The sequence below is a fragment of the Punica granatum genome, chromosome 8 (genome assembly GCF_007655135.1).
Source record: "Punica granatum isolate Tunisia-2019 chromosome 8, ASM765513v2, whole genome shotgun sequence".
NCBI classification, from domain to species: domain Eukaryota; kingdom Viridiplantae; phylum Streptophyta; class Magnoliopsida; order Myrtales; family Lythraceae; genus Punica; species Punica granatum.
In genome coordinates this window covers 19,130,575-19,147,231 of record NC_045134.1, presented here as the reverse complement: position 1 = coordinate 19,147,231, position 16,657 = coordinate 19,130,575, and the positions used below count along the sequence as shown (strand labels likewise).

The 16,657-nt window shown below is 35.9% G+C and overlaps 2 protein-coding genes across 2 annotated transcripts; one reads left to right on the top strand and one right to left on the bottom strand.

The window, feature by feature from the left end:
- Positions 1-4,675: 4,675 nt before the first annotated feature.
- LOC116188810 lies at positions 4,676-5,416 on the bottom strand. The gene has a single exon (XM_031518281.1). The coding sequence runs from the start codon at positions 5,414-5,416 to the stop codon at positions 4,676-4,678; it is 741 nt and encodes a 246-aa protein (XP_031374141.1).
- A 7,163-nt stretch (positions 5,417-12,579) lies between these two features.
- LOC116215890 (protein indeterminate-domain 12-like) lies at positions 12,580-16,257 on the top strand. Its single transcript, XM_031551700.1, has 3 exons — positions 12,580-13,152; positions 13,436-13,844; positions 15,273-16,257. Exons 1-3 carry the CDS (start codon positions 12,894-12,896, stop codon positions 15,967-15,969), a joined length of 1,365 nt encoding a protein of 454 aa, XP_031407560.1. The 5' UTR covers positions 12,580-12,893; the 3' UTR covers positions 15,970-16,257.
- The last annotated feature ends 400 nt before the right edge of the window (positions 16,258-16,657 follow it).

Below are 16,657 nucleotides of genomic sequence, written 5' to 3'. Positions count from 1 at the left end.
TCTTTTCGGTCAATGAACCAATACATACATTGGTAAATATGACCGTTGCACTTGAGATAACCGCCAGCCCCAAATTTAATTCTCCCTGTTCACTATGGTCAAATGACCGTTGACCACATCTACATACATACACATATACATGAGTATATGTATATATAAACCCAAATTTTTGATTCCGTAACTAAGAACACGAATTACACCGAATAATTTATAGAAAATACAAGTCCAATGAATTTGCAATCTACTATAGTCATCACATAGTACGAACCTCCCTTATATCTAAAATAAAAAAGAATATTAATTTTGCCTAATGGCAGTCATTTCCAAGAGGACATCATCTCGAGATATATAGCTTGCTCAACTCAACAGACGACTATGGTACTATCTAGGCCTATACGTTATTGATTCCATACATAATGGTTTGGATTGTTGGGGAAATGGGTGGAGACGATCGATTCGAAGGCGATGTGGGGTTAACACGATAGGATTCGAGATGCGAATGACGCTTTCCAAAGAGAACTATTTGCCCCCACACAAAGTTACTAGAGGGGTAAGGCAAAGGTCCTCCCGAGATATAACGAAACCTTATGAATTCCTTCAACTAGTAAAATCGAGGAATTCCCTAACTCTCACTCTGATTTCTAGAATTTTCTTAATAATCATTTGAGCACTATAACGTCTCTATTTATATGCACTCAATGGACACTATCAAAGAGTCAGAACCCTTCGTATTGGACGTAACTCTTAAATGGAACATCACCCATGGATAAGCAATTAATGATCTTACATGAACACTTAGTTAATGTAGACACTTACATATACATTACTTGTCTTGCACTCAAATGTATCCATTGAATGAATGAATCTTCACTTCGTAACCCGAATTCATCCAAGTACTCATGAATCACACTAAGTGACCCATTAATAAAATCCAATGAATTTACAATCTATAATTTCCAACAATCCCCCACTAGATTGCTAATTCCATAACACAAGTACACTACGATCATGCATAAAGAAGTGGTGTCGGCAGATTAAACCCTTCCTTAGTGCAAACTCTCAAAGTATCAACAAAGTGATTGGTGCCTAGTCACTTGAACCATCACTCTTAAAGTCAATACCGGAAAATTCGCATACATAATCGTAAAGTATTTGAGTAAGTGTTTATTTGCTTTAGCACCGTTATGGCCATGTGCTCATCTCGTTTCATAAACATGTACGAGAGAAAAAACCATAAAGAAAACTCTCGTTGAAGCGGCACCACTTCATGTCCATATAGGTGGATTTCATGACAACTAATGTTCATCCATTAAGAGTAAAACTCATCCTCTTAAAACTCAAGCACTAAATCTTAAAACTCTCGTTAGTGCACGGTGTCATTCGATAACTTGTTATTACCCTTTGAACCTCAAAACTAACTTTTGGCTAGAATGAGGTAGGGTTCTCATTATCAATGACGCGATTAGAATGGTTTTAAACCCATCATAGCGATGGTACTCTTAACCAAATCCCTTGACAAACTTTTCGTCAATGGGTCTGCTAAATTCTCAATTGACCTAACATAGGTAACAGTTATCACACCGTCCCTAATCAATTGTCTCACATATTCATGTCTCAAACTTATATGTCTAGACTTTCCATTATACACCTTATTGTACGCTCGAGACATTGTGGATTCACTATCACAATATACGGAAATGGCGAACCTAAGTTGTGGCCACAACTTTATATCTAGCAAGAGATCTCTTAGCCATTCCGCTTCCTTGCTGGCAGCCGCCAATACTATAAATTCAGCCTCCATGGTTGAATGTGAGATACAAGTTTGTTTCTTGGAAGCCCAACTAATGGCTCCACCTCCAATCGTAAAAATCCATCCCGATGTGTACTTATTGTCACTTAGACTAGTAATCCAACTTGCATCTGAGTAACCTTCTAGTACCGCAGGATAATCACCATAGAATAATCCCAAATTTTTGGTCTTCCTAAGATAACCAAGAATCCTACAAATTCCTTTCCAATGATCGGTACTAGGACAACTTGTAAATCTCGCAAATTTGCACACAACAAATGCGATATCGGGTCTGGTGCAATGCATTGCATACATTAGACTTCCAATTGCGCTAGCGTACTCTAATTGCGCTATAGCCTTGCCATTATTCTCACTTAACTTGAAGTTCACATCGAATGGAGTGTTTGAATCCTTGATATTCAAGTGTTTGAACTTCTCCAATACTTTCTCGATGTAGTGAGATTGGCTTAGTGCAAAGCCCCTTTCATGCTTTTGCACCTTTATACCTATGATTGTATCTACCTCGTTGAGATCTTTCATCTTAAAATTCGAGACTAGATACTCTTTAGTCTCACGAACACCTTCCAAATCTGTCCCAAAGATCAACAAATCGTCCACATAGAGACAAACAATTACACCGTACCTATCGGTGAATTTAGTGTAAATACACTTATTCGCACAATTATGCGAAAAACCATATGACAAAATAACCGAATCAAATTTCTCATGCCACTGTTTAGGCGCTTGTTTCAAGCCATATAATGACTTGATCAATTTACACACTTTATGTTCATTCCCGAGAAGCACAAAGCTTTCCGGTTGCTCCATGTAGACTTCCTCTTCGAGATCAACATTCAAAAAGGCCGTCTTAACATCCATTTGATGCACATGTAACTTATGGATAGATGCAAGGGCCATAAGGACTCGAATGGAAGTCATCCTAACCACTGGTGCATAGGTGTCAAAATAATCTAGGCCTTTATTTTACCTAAATCCTTTTGCCACCAGTCTAGCCTTAAAAGTTGGAGAACCCCCGGTTGGGTTATTCTTCCTTTTAAACACCCATTTACACCCGATAGGCTTCGATCATTGAGGAAGATCAACTAGGACCCAAGTATTGTTGAACAATATTGAATCCATTTCATCATTGATCGTCTCTTTCCAAAATGCTGCATCCCTAGAAGCCATGGTTTCACCATAGGTTTGTGGATCACCTTCCACATTAACCATTATGGGGATCTTCCTAATTACAGATTCTCTATCTCCCTCAACGAGATACGCTCGAGATTGCGAGGAAATGAAATCGGGACCAAAGTCCTTTTCTTTTCTCATACTTTGACTTTTCCTTGGCTTCATATTCTTATTGTCACAAAGATGTCTCTTATTTTGATCACTTGAGATCATTGGTTCATATTCTTGTTCCGAATCCACTGAATCGTCGAAAAACTTACTTTCAATGAATTCGACATCTCTCGTTTCAATTATCGTACTTGACACCAAGTCAAGAACACGATAAGCTTTAAAATGTTGGGCATATCCAACTAATACACCCTTAATGGCTCTTGGTCCTTAATTTTGTTCTCTGTTGCTCGGGAACTCTATAGTAAGCCAAACACCTCCACACTTTGAAATAATCTAAGTTTGGCTTCCGACCCTTCCATAACTCATATGGAGATACCTTGAATTTTCTCGATGGTATCCTATTAAGGATATGACATGCAGTTAATAATGCTTCACCCAATAGGTTATATGGAAGTTTAGCATTTAACAACATCGAGTTAACCATATCCACTAAGGTACGGTTCTTTCTTTCCACCAAACCATTTTGTTGCGTAGTATACGGCGCGGAACACTCATGTACCATACCTATGCTCCTCACAAAATACATCAAATTTATTGGAAAAGTATTCACCACCTCTATCACTACGAAACACTTTGATTTTCTTGTTAAACAAATTCTCAACCTCATTCTTAAAACGTTTAAACATACCAAAAGCCTCGTCTTTACTCCTCATGTGATACACATAAGTAAATCTTCAGAAGTCATCAATAAAAGTGATAAAATATTGTTTTTCACCTCTTGTTAGAATTCCATTTAATTCACAAACATCCGAATGGATCAAATCTATCACTTGTGAATTTCTTTCACAATTTTTAAGAAACAATTTCTTGTTAATTTTTTGATTGAACACAAATTTCACATTTATCAACAAGTTTATCATCACTTAAATTGATGTAACCATTCTTTTGCATATATTGTAAAGTTTTAAAATTAAAATGTGCTAAACGTGCATGCCACAAAGGATAAGATTCAACAATATAGGCAGAAGAATTAGCTTTATTCATATCAATGCTCAACTTGAACATGCCCTCACTACAATATCCCTTGAACAAGACTAACTTATCGGATTCTAATATAACCTTGAACCCCTTATTGCACAAAAGACTCGTGGACAGTAAATTCTTTCTTATATAGGGAACATGCAACACATTGATTAAGGTCAATTTCTTCCCGGATGTAAAGTTGAGTTCCACCGTCCCTTGATCGAGCACCTTGACCGATTGATGGTTGCCCATATGCACCTCACGGTTTGCCACTGGTTCATAGCTCTTGAATTGTTGGCGGTCGTTACACACATGGACAGTAACTCCGGAGTCGAGCCACCAATTATAGGACTTATCGGTCATGGCTATGTTGAGTTCGGTAATCATATCAATCTCCAAGCTCTTGATTCCTCCTGTAACCATGGCTACAAAGTCCATGTCCTCAACCACATTGGCTTTGGAATCTGTGGCATCTTTCTCCTTTTTGAGAAGTTTACAATCCTTAATGTAGTGCCCTTTCTTATTGCAATGATAGCAACTGCGAGACTTTCTCTTCTTGTCTTACGTGTCTTCGGTCTCGGACGTAGCCTTTCGCTTGCCTTTCCGAGAGTTCTTGGACTTACTCACATGGTTCACTTTAGAACCTTGGGGAAGATACACCGCATCGCGCTTCTGAATTTCCTCTTCAATACGTAAATGCCTAAATATTTTCTCCACAGTGAATTCCTCCATCATATACAGGAGTTTCTTCCGGTAATCGTTCCAAGACAAGGGTAACTTTGAGATGATAGCCTCGACTTGTAGCGATTCCAGAATAATAACTTTCAGGTCACAAAGCCTACTTACAAGGATTTGTAGTTCATGGACTTGATCTATGATAGGGACACTATCGAGCATTTTGAATTCGAAATACTTCATCATTAAAAATTTATCGATACATTGCCGCTTGGTGTTGTATTTCTCCTCAAGAGCTTTCCATATCTTCATCGGGGACTGCATCGACATGTAGAGATCGTACAGTCGATCGGACAAAGTGTTGAGGATGTGTCCACGACATGTGAATTTGTCTTCCTCGTGCTTCTTCTTGAGTTCGGCCACCTTTGCGATTTCCTGGGGGGTTGCATCGGGGGCGGGATCCTCCAAGGGTTGCAGGTTCGGGTCCAGAACGTACGCCACATTTAAGACGGTAAGGAGGAACAACATCTTATCCTTCCAGCGGTTGAAGTTTGTGCCGTCAAATCGATTAAGTTTCACAAACTCTTGGTTCATCACTTTGAACGCAGTGATAACCTCCGTCGCCATCTCAAAATAGTTCTCTTTGATTGTTGGGGAAATGGGTGGAGACGATCGATCTGGAGGCAATGTGGAGTTAACACAATAGGATTCGAGGCACGAATAACGCTTTCCAAAGAGAACTATTCGCCCTCACACAAAGTTACTAGAGGATTAAGGCAAAAGTCCTCCCGGGATACAACAAATCCTTATGAATTCCTTCAACTAGCAAAATCGAGGAATTCCCTAACTCTCACTCTGATTTCTGTAATTTTCTTAATAATCATTTGAGCATTATAGCGTCTCTATTTATATGCACTCAATGAACACTATCGAATAGTCAGAACCCTTTGTATTAGACATAACTCTTAGATGGAACATCACCCATGGATAAGCAATTAATGATCTTACATGAACACTTAATTAATGTAGACACTTCCATATACATTACTTATCTTGCACTCAAATGTATCCATTGAATGAATGAACCTTCATTTCGTAACCCGAATTTGTCCAAGTACTCATGAATCACACTAAGTGACCCATTAATAAAATCCAATGAATTTGCAATCTATAATTTCCAACATGGATATCTTATTAGGAGATATTATAGGGACTTGCATACCCTGCCTGACTTTTCATTTCTTAATTCGTCTGTCTTTTGGCTTCTTCTCGCTTGTCAACTGAAAAGAAAAATGACGCGTGATAGTGGCAGTAAAGAGCACAGTAATTTGAAGGGGGAAATAACTTTCATGTTTCATGATAGAAGCAAACGGGACACATTCGAAGGCATGAAGTTGAGGACTAAAACTAGCTGTTTTTCTTATACTTAATAATTTCTGAAACTACATCATTTGAGGATGCCAAATTTCATATCAAATGATAACGATCGATAGAAAACAAAGAATCCTCGATACTCACACTTTCGGTTCAGGGCTAGTGGGCTAGTTAGGACAAAAACGTCAAACAATAATAAGTGAACCCTCTCTCTTATAACCCGAAAATCAACCAGACATCAATAAGAGAACGATTCACACTATCAAAGATGGAATCTCCTAATACATCTGTTACGGAGCAGAAACTTTTCCAAAAGCAAAATGAGTAAATTCACATAGCATAGACGTATATGTATTTTTTTTTCAATATAAACATACTAAAACATATCAGTAGGCCATATCAAAAAGACTTCAAACTTGTAACATAATCGAAACATCCTTAATATGTGTAACATATATAAACTTTAAAGGAGAATAGGAGCATTTATTATACATTAAATATATCAATATAAATAATTAATTTTGTTTTGTATAAAATATTAATAAACTTTAATTTTTCTCTAGAAAATAATTTATATATAAATGTTGAAATTTTTCTCCTGAAAAATAAATATATTTTAAATTTAATTTCATGCTCTAAAATATTTTAAATATTGAAGAAGAATTGTGCATTTAATGGGAAGTATTAATTGAAATAAAATTGTAATTTGACTTGAATATATGGAGATAAACATAATAAAATATTTTATGATTCATACGTACAATATTATACCAAGAACTTATAATGATTATTACTAGTGCTCAGCTCAAAAGAAAATAGAATGAAATGTTATCGTCATTATTAATTAGTGGTTTAAACAATAATGTTATATTTAATATTAACAGTTTTTTAATTCAAAATCATTTTAACTAGAAGGAATAAAATTAGTTCATAAAAATTCAAAATTTGAAGCAGAAATTTGCATCAATGGACTAATATCTTTATTGGGATTAAATATTATACACTTATTATTAATTTACACACATATATATATATATATGCTTTTTCAGTTATAAAAGTTACTAGGATAATGAAAAGGGAGAAAAATATAAAATATCAAAATCATGAAATCAAAATATTGTTTGAAAAGTATTATTTTATTTTAGAATTACTAAGTAAACCCGTGCATTGCACGAGCTATTAAACTAGTATAATAAAAGCCATTCTAATGGGGAAGCTACCATACTGTCATTCCTCCCCCCAGGGGCGAGATAGTTAACTTCATAATCAAAGATTATTTAACATAGCCATAATTTCTATGATGTCATCAATATGTGCCATGCGAAATCTTTTGCTCATACTAATGTAAAAGTATACATAAACGTATGGGAAATACTACGTTCCCTATTTGGAATAAAACGGAAATCCAATGAAATGGTAATAAAAAAAATTTATGGCCAATATTCAAGTATCCACCCATTATAATTCACCAAATGATGGAATTTAAATCAACGAAAAATATATTTAGAGCACAATACGATCGGTTATCCAAAATTAACAAAAATAAAAATTTAGCGATGGTAAAAAGCAACATATGATCTTTCCGGAATTTCTCATTGTTAAAAGTATGTATTTTTATTCCATTTTTACCATTCATAAATATATAAATTATATACACATATATTTATTCGCCCATTGTTGAGCATTCGTTATTTCGTTTCATTCATATCTAGTGTCTGTCTTTTTGCAGTTCATGACAACATTATAATTTCAGGTCTATCCCAAAACGCCTTGCTCTTTTATCGTATTACTGAGTTCTTAATAAGAAACTAGCGTAATCATAGCATATAACTTTCTTTGTGACTTAATCTACAGAAAGTAATACCGAAAGAGGTTGTAGCGCAATGGTGCACGCCCTCGCGTGTTAACTTAGAGATCGCATGTTTGATACCTAATAAAACTACTAGTACCTATTTATTAGCTATTTAAGGTTAATCTTTCATTGTACTGGCCTCCTTTGTAACAAAAAAAAATTACTGAAATTGCATAGCAAATTAAAGTTCTAATTTTAGACAAAGAAATTCAAATAAGAGTGATAATTGCACAGAAGTAGGACATAATGCGCGGATATAAAAATTTTATGAGCTAGTCATATCGCTCAAAATAGTATGCCAAATTTTATGACTTACAGTATTCAAGTATCATGTAAAATGAAGTCTGTCCTTTTTTGTTATGTTAATTTAAAAATATTAAGAATTAAAAAACGAATCATAATGCAAGAATTGACAGAATAATAAAAACTAATTCAACAAATAATTATGGTCGTATAACGAGTTCTTTAATCCATGCATCGTACATAAAACAAAATTGCCCATACGATGCCCCCAGTACTCTCTCTAAACCTAGTATTTTCGAAGTTCAGTTGATGACAGTCTTTCACTTCTATTTCTTATATAAAACGTGATTGTACATTTGATAAGTTTCACAAAAAATTATGTATATAACGACATTGTATAAGAAAATATTCATTTATAAAATAAAAAAAATGCAAATAGTACAGATCGAATAAAAAATAATTATCTGAAAAATTGAAAACTCAATGCATTAAGAAGTTATCATTTAAAATTTTTAAAAGTATGGAATATATACATAGATAAACATAAAAATAAAATTTCAAAAATATTAAGTAAATAAACATTTTACCAAAAATACTTATTTAACCGTGATTAATTAAATAGTAATATTGAAAATTCAAAAAATTCGAGATTTATTAATTATATTATTAAAAGTAAAAAAGTTCAAGAAAATTTCATTGAGTAACTGGACCTTCGAAGGCCATTAGACAGAACTTGTAGTAAATATTTATTTGAAAATTTGGAAGAGTCAAAAAAGATTATGTAAATATTACAACTACTCAGAAATGAAAGCATAGTATATTATGCCGATGAACATAAAAATTTCAAATTAAAAAACTATGAAAATAACTGCATCTTATCAACGTATTTATTTAAAACTAAAACATTATATATATGTGATCTAAAAAATAAATATTATAAAACTAAATACTATTCCAGATTGTGAAATATTGTTTTAAGAGTAAAAATTAAAAATTAGATTCTACTAAGTAAATTAGTTATTTTGAGGCCATCAAGCCGGATTTGATAAATATTTATTTTAAAAATAATTATAAAACTAAAAAAAATTATACATGGATAGTATCAGTGTTATCAGAACCGGACCGGATGATGAACCGGAAGGGGTATGGGTTCATGGGTTTATGAGTCCAATCGGGAGTTCGATGGGTCGAACCGCACGTTTAATTAAAATAAAGTAAATATTCATATTATTAAAAAAATTATGATAATTAAGATAGAAGTATGATGATTTCAAAAATATATGAGAATAGTGTAAGAAAATATTAATATATTTAATATTTCTTACTTCAAAATAAATATTGAATTTTAATAAGTACTTAAAAGTAGAGTTAAAAGAACAAGAAAGTAGTGGTTGTTTGGTTGGTAGTATACTAGTATAAAAGGTAAGAGGTCATGAGTACAAATCTTTACATAACCAAACAATTTTTACAATAAATAGTAAACCCATAAAACCCATAGAACTGGCCGGTTCAATAAAATTTTGCTCAAAACCGGCCGGTTCTATGGGTCCGGCGGTTCAAATGTGCATTTTGAGTTTTCAGGCGAATCGGACCGGACATGGTGCCGGTTCCCGGTCGAACCGGCCGGTCCGATTTTGATAACAATGGATAGTACAATTGGTAAGAAAATATTTATTCAAAAAATATAAATAAGATTCTATCATTTGGAAAATTGGTAAAAAAATTGAACATATAGTATATACGCATATGAACATGAAAAATTAGAAAATTTAAAATGTATTTGTGTATGCCGGCATTTATCAGAAAACATTTACTTAAAATTAAAAAATTCCAGAAAAATATATTATTTCTTAAATAGTATTTTAAAAATTAGCTAGGAAAACTTCAATTTCATGATCCATTATATAGTAATGTAAAAAAATTAAAAACTCAATTATTGGATATTAATTGAATAACATTATCAACTTAAAACTAAAAAATTTGAGAAAATTGCATTAAGTGATCCATATATTACCTGTATCCTAAGTAATAGTTGGATATGCAAAATTGTCTTAGCGAGAGACTTGGGTCATTAATAAAACTATTATACCATAATCAAGAGAGTATATATTGACGCACATCTCGCTTGGTGACCAAAAGACTCCAAATTCAACACTTAGTGAGACTATTTGTGCTTATTTATTAGTTTTTAAGATTTCTATTTCAATGTACTAGGTTCATGACTTCCCTTGTAATAAAAAAAAAAAAAACTACTATACCACACGACTTTGAAGTCAGCAGTTTTACTTTTGGAAAAATCGACATCTTCTAAAAATTCTTCGTACATGACAAGAATGTAATTAATAAGAGGTTGTGTCTTGCCTAAAATGGCACCCAAACGTACTCAAGTCTGACTGTATATACTTATTTAGAAGCAGAGAGTTCTTTTATACCCAAAAAAAAAAAACAGAAGAAGAATGTAATTCTTCTTACATTACATACGATATCGAGAGCGTACGCTCAGTGTAAAGGTTTTGGCTCTAGCAAATATTTAATTTGGACAATTACCAATATTTACTCATTAATGTATTTTTTGGTATTCAAGGAGCAGTTTTGAGTAGATATTAGATACTCGTACGGAAAGGGATTTAGCTCGACCTGGCCTTGGATTTGAAATCGTGAAATTGTGAGATTCTAACTAGATTAGATATTTTACGGCAGATGGAGTCTTTTCCCTATTTCCCCATCCTTATCCGAAACTGGCTAGGCCCCGCACCTCTCTTGGTACATATGTAAATGACTAAAATTTATCATTAATATAGATATCTATATATACACACACATACATATATGTATATAGGTCTCACCCGGTATACCGTATACATGTAGCAATATTAACGGATGTCCTTGCACTCGATGCACGTCATCAACGGTCAATATTTCATCATAAAGTTAAAAAAAAATGGAACAGCATTGGTTGTATTTCCTTTTTTCTTTCAAAATTTATTTAATGAAAGACTTCGAGTTTGAATGTAGTGAATAGATACACTTTAATGGACTGATTCAGCTCAATCCTAAATTAGCGGAGCCTATTGTACTTCGGAATACCAATTGCACACCAAAAAAAAAGTATGCACTCTGGCGAACCGTATTGATAGTACCGGACTTTATATGTAATATAAGGGTTCATAACTTCGAGGCTACGCATATGGTGAGCTAATACTGGAAATTAAACTAACTAATAAAATAAGAACGTATCATGATCTAATTAATAGTTTTGCGGTGTGCACCCTCATAACAGGAAGTTCAATGGACCCCAACTAATTCAGTTCGAGTACGTTCATCCACTAAGAGGTAAAGAACTCCCAGTGTAGATTTTCTTAATTCGCAATACTCAAATATAATACTTTATTTAAGGGGAATAAATGTCGAATCACTTGTCCACATTGGTTGATCTAAGTAATAGTTTAGAAAGAAAAATTATTGAACCTCAACGTCGGATGTGCTGCTTGCAGGATGTAAATCCTACATTGCATGTGGGAGAAACTATAATATTCTTTCTATTATCATGATACGAAGTGGCTCTGTTCAGTTTTACATCATTCACTTTCATTTTTCCATTCTCGTGTTTGACTGAATAGTTCTGAGCCCTGCATGCATGTGGATTTTGTATAGAGAGAAGAAACAGAAGGAGTAAGTTTGACAGAAATTATTGCATGAACTGGTAATAATAAGGGATCCAATTAATAATTCCACTTCAGTGACACAGACAAATTATATGACCGCGTGGTAAGATTATTTTGTAGAAGATACGGATTCCGTTTGAATTCTTCTCTACTGTAATTGATCGATAATTTCAAACAAACTCTTCGTCATCATCACTTGTTCACGAGAGTTTTGGTCTCTTACTCTCTTTCCCTTTTTCCCTATCCAATGAATGAACAATGCCTTTCCCTCTTGTGGCCGTTTGTGGGAGGAACATGTTTCCTTTTGCCCCTAATGCTAGCTGTGTTCTTTGCACTTATTAATTAATCACCTAGGGTTCTCTTCCATTAAATCAAATTAACTAAGAGCAAAACCACCTTCCTAATTTGCCCTCCGTAACCGTCATTGAATTATGTGGGACCCACACGCTCCGCATGTTTTATGCATTTTTTTACTTACTGTCATGCATGCAACAACCACCTCAGAATCTAACATAAATTAGATATCATTTTCCATATACGAATCGGGTCCTCAGAAAATCTCATTAATTTGTAATTAAAAAACCTTGTCGCGTGTATTTAATTCCATGTGTGTATATATATGCACAGCAGAAGAATTGTCTTTCAGACCGGTTTATAATTTCTTTTATCTCGTGGCGGCTTTACAAAATGAGAGATACTGTATTTTTCTCGTTCGACTTCTCTGTCAAAATTAACAGATATGGAACCAGATTCCATGATGTGATAACCTTTGTGATGGGTAGCCTTTTCTGAGGTTGTCTCACTCCTCCAAGGTTAAAAGGGAGCTAAGCTTGCAAACAAGAGAGAGGCACATCAAATTACAAAACAAAAAATTCTCTATTAGATTAAGGGTTTTATTTCATCACTCTCTCTGTCTGTCTCTCTCTGTCTCCGTTGTTTTTATCTCTTGGAATTTTGTGAGAGTGAGTCCATGGAGAGCTTGTTGTTTCCTTCAGCCATGTCGTCCAATTCATCTTCTTTGTCCGAAGAACCTAACAGCAACAGCCTTTTTTCGATTACTACTGCTACTACTGCCGCCACCGCCGCCAACAGACCGACGCCGTCTGCCCTGATCCATGACTTTGAGGACTTTAAGGACAACAATCCTCAGCTCCTCCCAGCAGCTATTCCTCCTCCTCTTCCTCAGCAGCACAAGATCAAGAAGAAACGGAGCCTCCCCGGTAACCCAGGTAGATTCTCAACTCTTGCCCTCTGAAAGAGCAGCCGACGTACTCCTTCCGAGGCTCATTTGGTGGGTAGAACCATCAGTTCGGAATTCACTGCACCTGCACCTGGACTGTACTCCACTGGCATGTGCTTCTAGCAGCTCGATCTGCTTGTCAAAGCACACGTGATGAGCCTGGATGCGGTCCATGTCAGCTGATCGATCTTTAAATTAACGTTTGTAATTGTCTTACTCACGAGGGTTTTTGTCTTTTTTCTTGGGTTCCTATTTTCTGTTTTGGGTGATAGATCCTGATGCCGAGGTGATCGCTCTGTCCCCCAAGACACTCTTGGCGACGAACAGGTTCGTGTGCGAGATCTGCAACAAGGGTTTCCAGAGAGACCAGAACCTGCAGCTGCACCGGAGGGGCCACAACCTCCCGTGGAAGCTGAAGAAGAGATCGAGCAACGGAAAGGATCAGCTGGTGAGGAAGAGGGCCTATGTGTGCCCAGAGCCCACCTGCGTCCACCACCACCCCTCGAGGGCCCTCGGAGACCTCACTGGCATCAAGAAGCACTACTGCAGGAAGCACGGTGAGAGGAAGTGGAAGTGCGAAAAATGCTCCAAGGTCTACGCCGTCCAGTCGGACTGGAAGGCCCACTCGAAGACTTGTGGGACAAGGGAGTACCGATGTGACTGTGGAACTCTTTTCTCCAGGTAATTCAATAATTCGATATTATTTTACCTTCTCGTAAACTGATTGATTTCACGACACGAGAAGTATACTGCGAAAATACGTATTAAATCTGAAAATGACCCATTTTTGGGACATCAACCCTGTATTTCACCAAGAAAAAATAAGCATACCCCGTGGTTTTGGCCTGTTCAAAACATCCTAGGAGTTCATTGACACTTGCAAAGGCAATTATAATTTGAATGGTTTTTCTTTTCCTTCTATTGGTATATGTGAAAATTGATCTGCATTTATAACCAAAAAAACGAAAATAAAAATAAAAGTTTAAAAAGGGGACGGCAAATTTTGCATGGACTACGTACATTTGCTTTGCAATTTCTCGTTATTGGTGACAATGGGGGGGAGGAAGAAAGAAGTAATGATGAGGGAGATGTACTAAGTTTTCTTTCTCTTTCAAAAAAACACTTTATGCTCCAAAATGAAGGGTTGATGCACTTGTCAGCCCAATTTTCCTTTTTCTGATTTACCTTAATCTATAATCTGTCAAAAGAAAAATCGTTCTATTATCAATGGGAAATTGTTTTGGATAATCAAATTTCTGAGTCATATTGAGATAACTCTTTTTTTGCTGCAATGGTCGGGATTTCTCGACCGGGTGAAGACCTTGTCCTAATTGGTTAATCTAAGATAACTTTTGGTCTGAGAAAATGATTTTCTCCACATACAATATAATGTATACCATATAAAGCTCACTTTTTGTGAAGAAAAATTTATTGTCTAGGATAAGCTAATTAATCCAATTAACTGGGGACCACAATGTCGTGTGTGTATCATCTAGGCTCATATGAATACGCGGTGCATAGAAATTGAAAATGTTTGGTGCTTTAAGAGGTCGAAATATGGTTATTATACTTAGTTATACATGACTAGAAGTGCGGCCTTAGAACCTTGTCGAACGTTTTACATTCCTTTTTACAGCCAATGTGATTGATTTTTAGCTATAAGTACGGTATGTTTTGTATCCTCACATCTTTGTTTTTCTCTTACATGTTCTTGGGAACCTGCCTCGAGAAGAATCGGCACAGATATACATACACATATATATAGCAGTTTTAATACATTTGCATGCATAGTGACATCTTAATGAATACAGAAACAATTCTAGATTAATTAAACAATTATTAAGGTAATATAGTTATCATCCGTTTCTCTTCATTGATATTGCAAGAACAAAGTTGCAATTGATCTAATTAAACAAGTATATGACCGGTTATCGCACTTTCAGGATTATTGATTTTTAGCTTTGCATCAAGCTGCATTTTACATTTCTCGTGTAATCATTCCGTATCTAGTCTAGAATGAAGAAGTCGGCGGCATGTCTGACGCTTCAAGCACATATATATACATTAAGTTCATCCTGTAATTGATGATTTGTTGTGAATAATGTCCAGGAAGGACAGTTTCATTACCCACCGAGCCTTTTGCGACGCTTTGGCTGAAGAGAGCGCAAGGCTGATATTAGCGAACCAACAAGGCCAACTTGCACCGGGGAGCTCAATGGTTCATCCTCAACATCCCAATGTGATTGCCTCCCACCACCACAATCCATCTGGTCTCTTCCCTTTCCCACCCCAAAACCCTAACCCTAACCCTAGCCCAACCCCGCCATCACACTACCCATTTCCCGGCCTCTCTCAGAAGGGCGATGCTCAAAACCCCAATTTCCCAAACAACTTCCTGGCTCCACCGCCAGCCTTCTCACACCACCTCTCAGCCACCGCGCTCCTTCAGAAGGCTGCTACACTTGGGGCCACGACCTCCAATCGGTTGGGCGGACCTATTGCCGATCACATGACTCAGCTCGGGATGAATGATATGGAAATGGCAATGAAGGTTTCGCCCAACTACAGCTTAGGATTTGGGCAGGGGAATCTCGGTGACCTCTGGATGAAGAAGTCGACTGAGGGGGAGATCACTAGAGACTTTTTGGGACTGAGAGGAGAAGATCATCATCATCGTCAACATGGTGGCGAGGGTTCTTCGTCGATGGTGATGAAGCCGCATGGTTTGGTCCAAAATTTTGGGTTAATGGCAAATCCTCCAGCCATTAACAATGTAGCCACCACCTCTTCGAGAATATGGGGGTGAACTTATCCGCCAACTACCATATATACAAACGAGTCAGTATCAGCCATTCGTTGAAGGGCACAATACAACCGTATTTTAAGACTAAGATCGACTCGCAATATTATCATCTATATTTTGGCACCCGAAGACATTATTTAGAGTTATCTTTTGATTTTTGTTCTTCTGGCTTCTTATGAGACAACTTTTTTCTCTATTATGAGATGCTGACATTGCGCACTCAACTTAAGAGCGCGTATGTGGCGGCAGTCGATATTATTAATGTAGCAATTTTCAACTTTTCCTAGACAATTTGCTTGTCAATGTTTGAAAATCTTTAATTTATATTTGTCTAGATTAATTCCAGTTCTGGTCTTCTGACCAGGAGATAGATAGAGAATTAGAAGCACAACCCATGGAGATGCATGTCCTAATAAAAAATAATTAAACCTGGAACCTATTGATTTCAAACAAAACGAATATCACTGTACCATTTTCAGATCTCCTTCATGTTAGGGGGCAAATTTAACTGTTACGGAACCTTAGACACTTGCAAAGAGTGGTCGGTTGTATATGGCACGCTATATATTGTATATATATTGCACAAAACAATGAGTTGCTGCTATAGCCTCTCTCCACATCATATGGGAAAGTACAGCTGTGTTTGAGTATGACATGATTTAATTTACTACTTGACAAACTTATGACAATT

What these genes read in the sequence shown, in the direction of transcription:
- LOC116188810 (XM_031518281.1), bottom strand. Translation starts at nt 5,416, where the DNA reads ATGGCGACGGAGGTTATCACTGCGTTCAAAGTGATGAACCAAGAGTTT.
- LOC116215890 (XM_031551700.1), top strand. Translation starts at nt 12,894, where the DNA reads ATGGAGAGCTTGTTGTTTCCTTCAGCCATGTCGTCCAATTCATCTTCT. An exon ending in GAGCCTCCCCGGTAACCCAG is followed by an intron (nt 13,153 to 13,435) that starts GTAGATTCTCAA and finishes TTTGGGTGATAG; the next exon opens with ATCCTGATGCCGAGGTGATC. An exon ending in TGTGGAACTCTTTTCTCCAG is followed by an intron (nt 13,845 to 15,272) that starts GTAATTCAATAA and finishes AATAATGTCCAG; the next exon opens with GAAGGACAGTTTCATTACCC.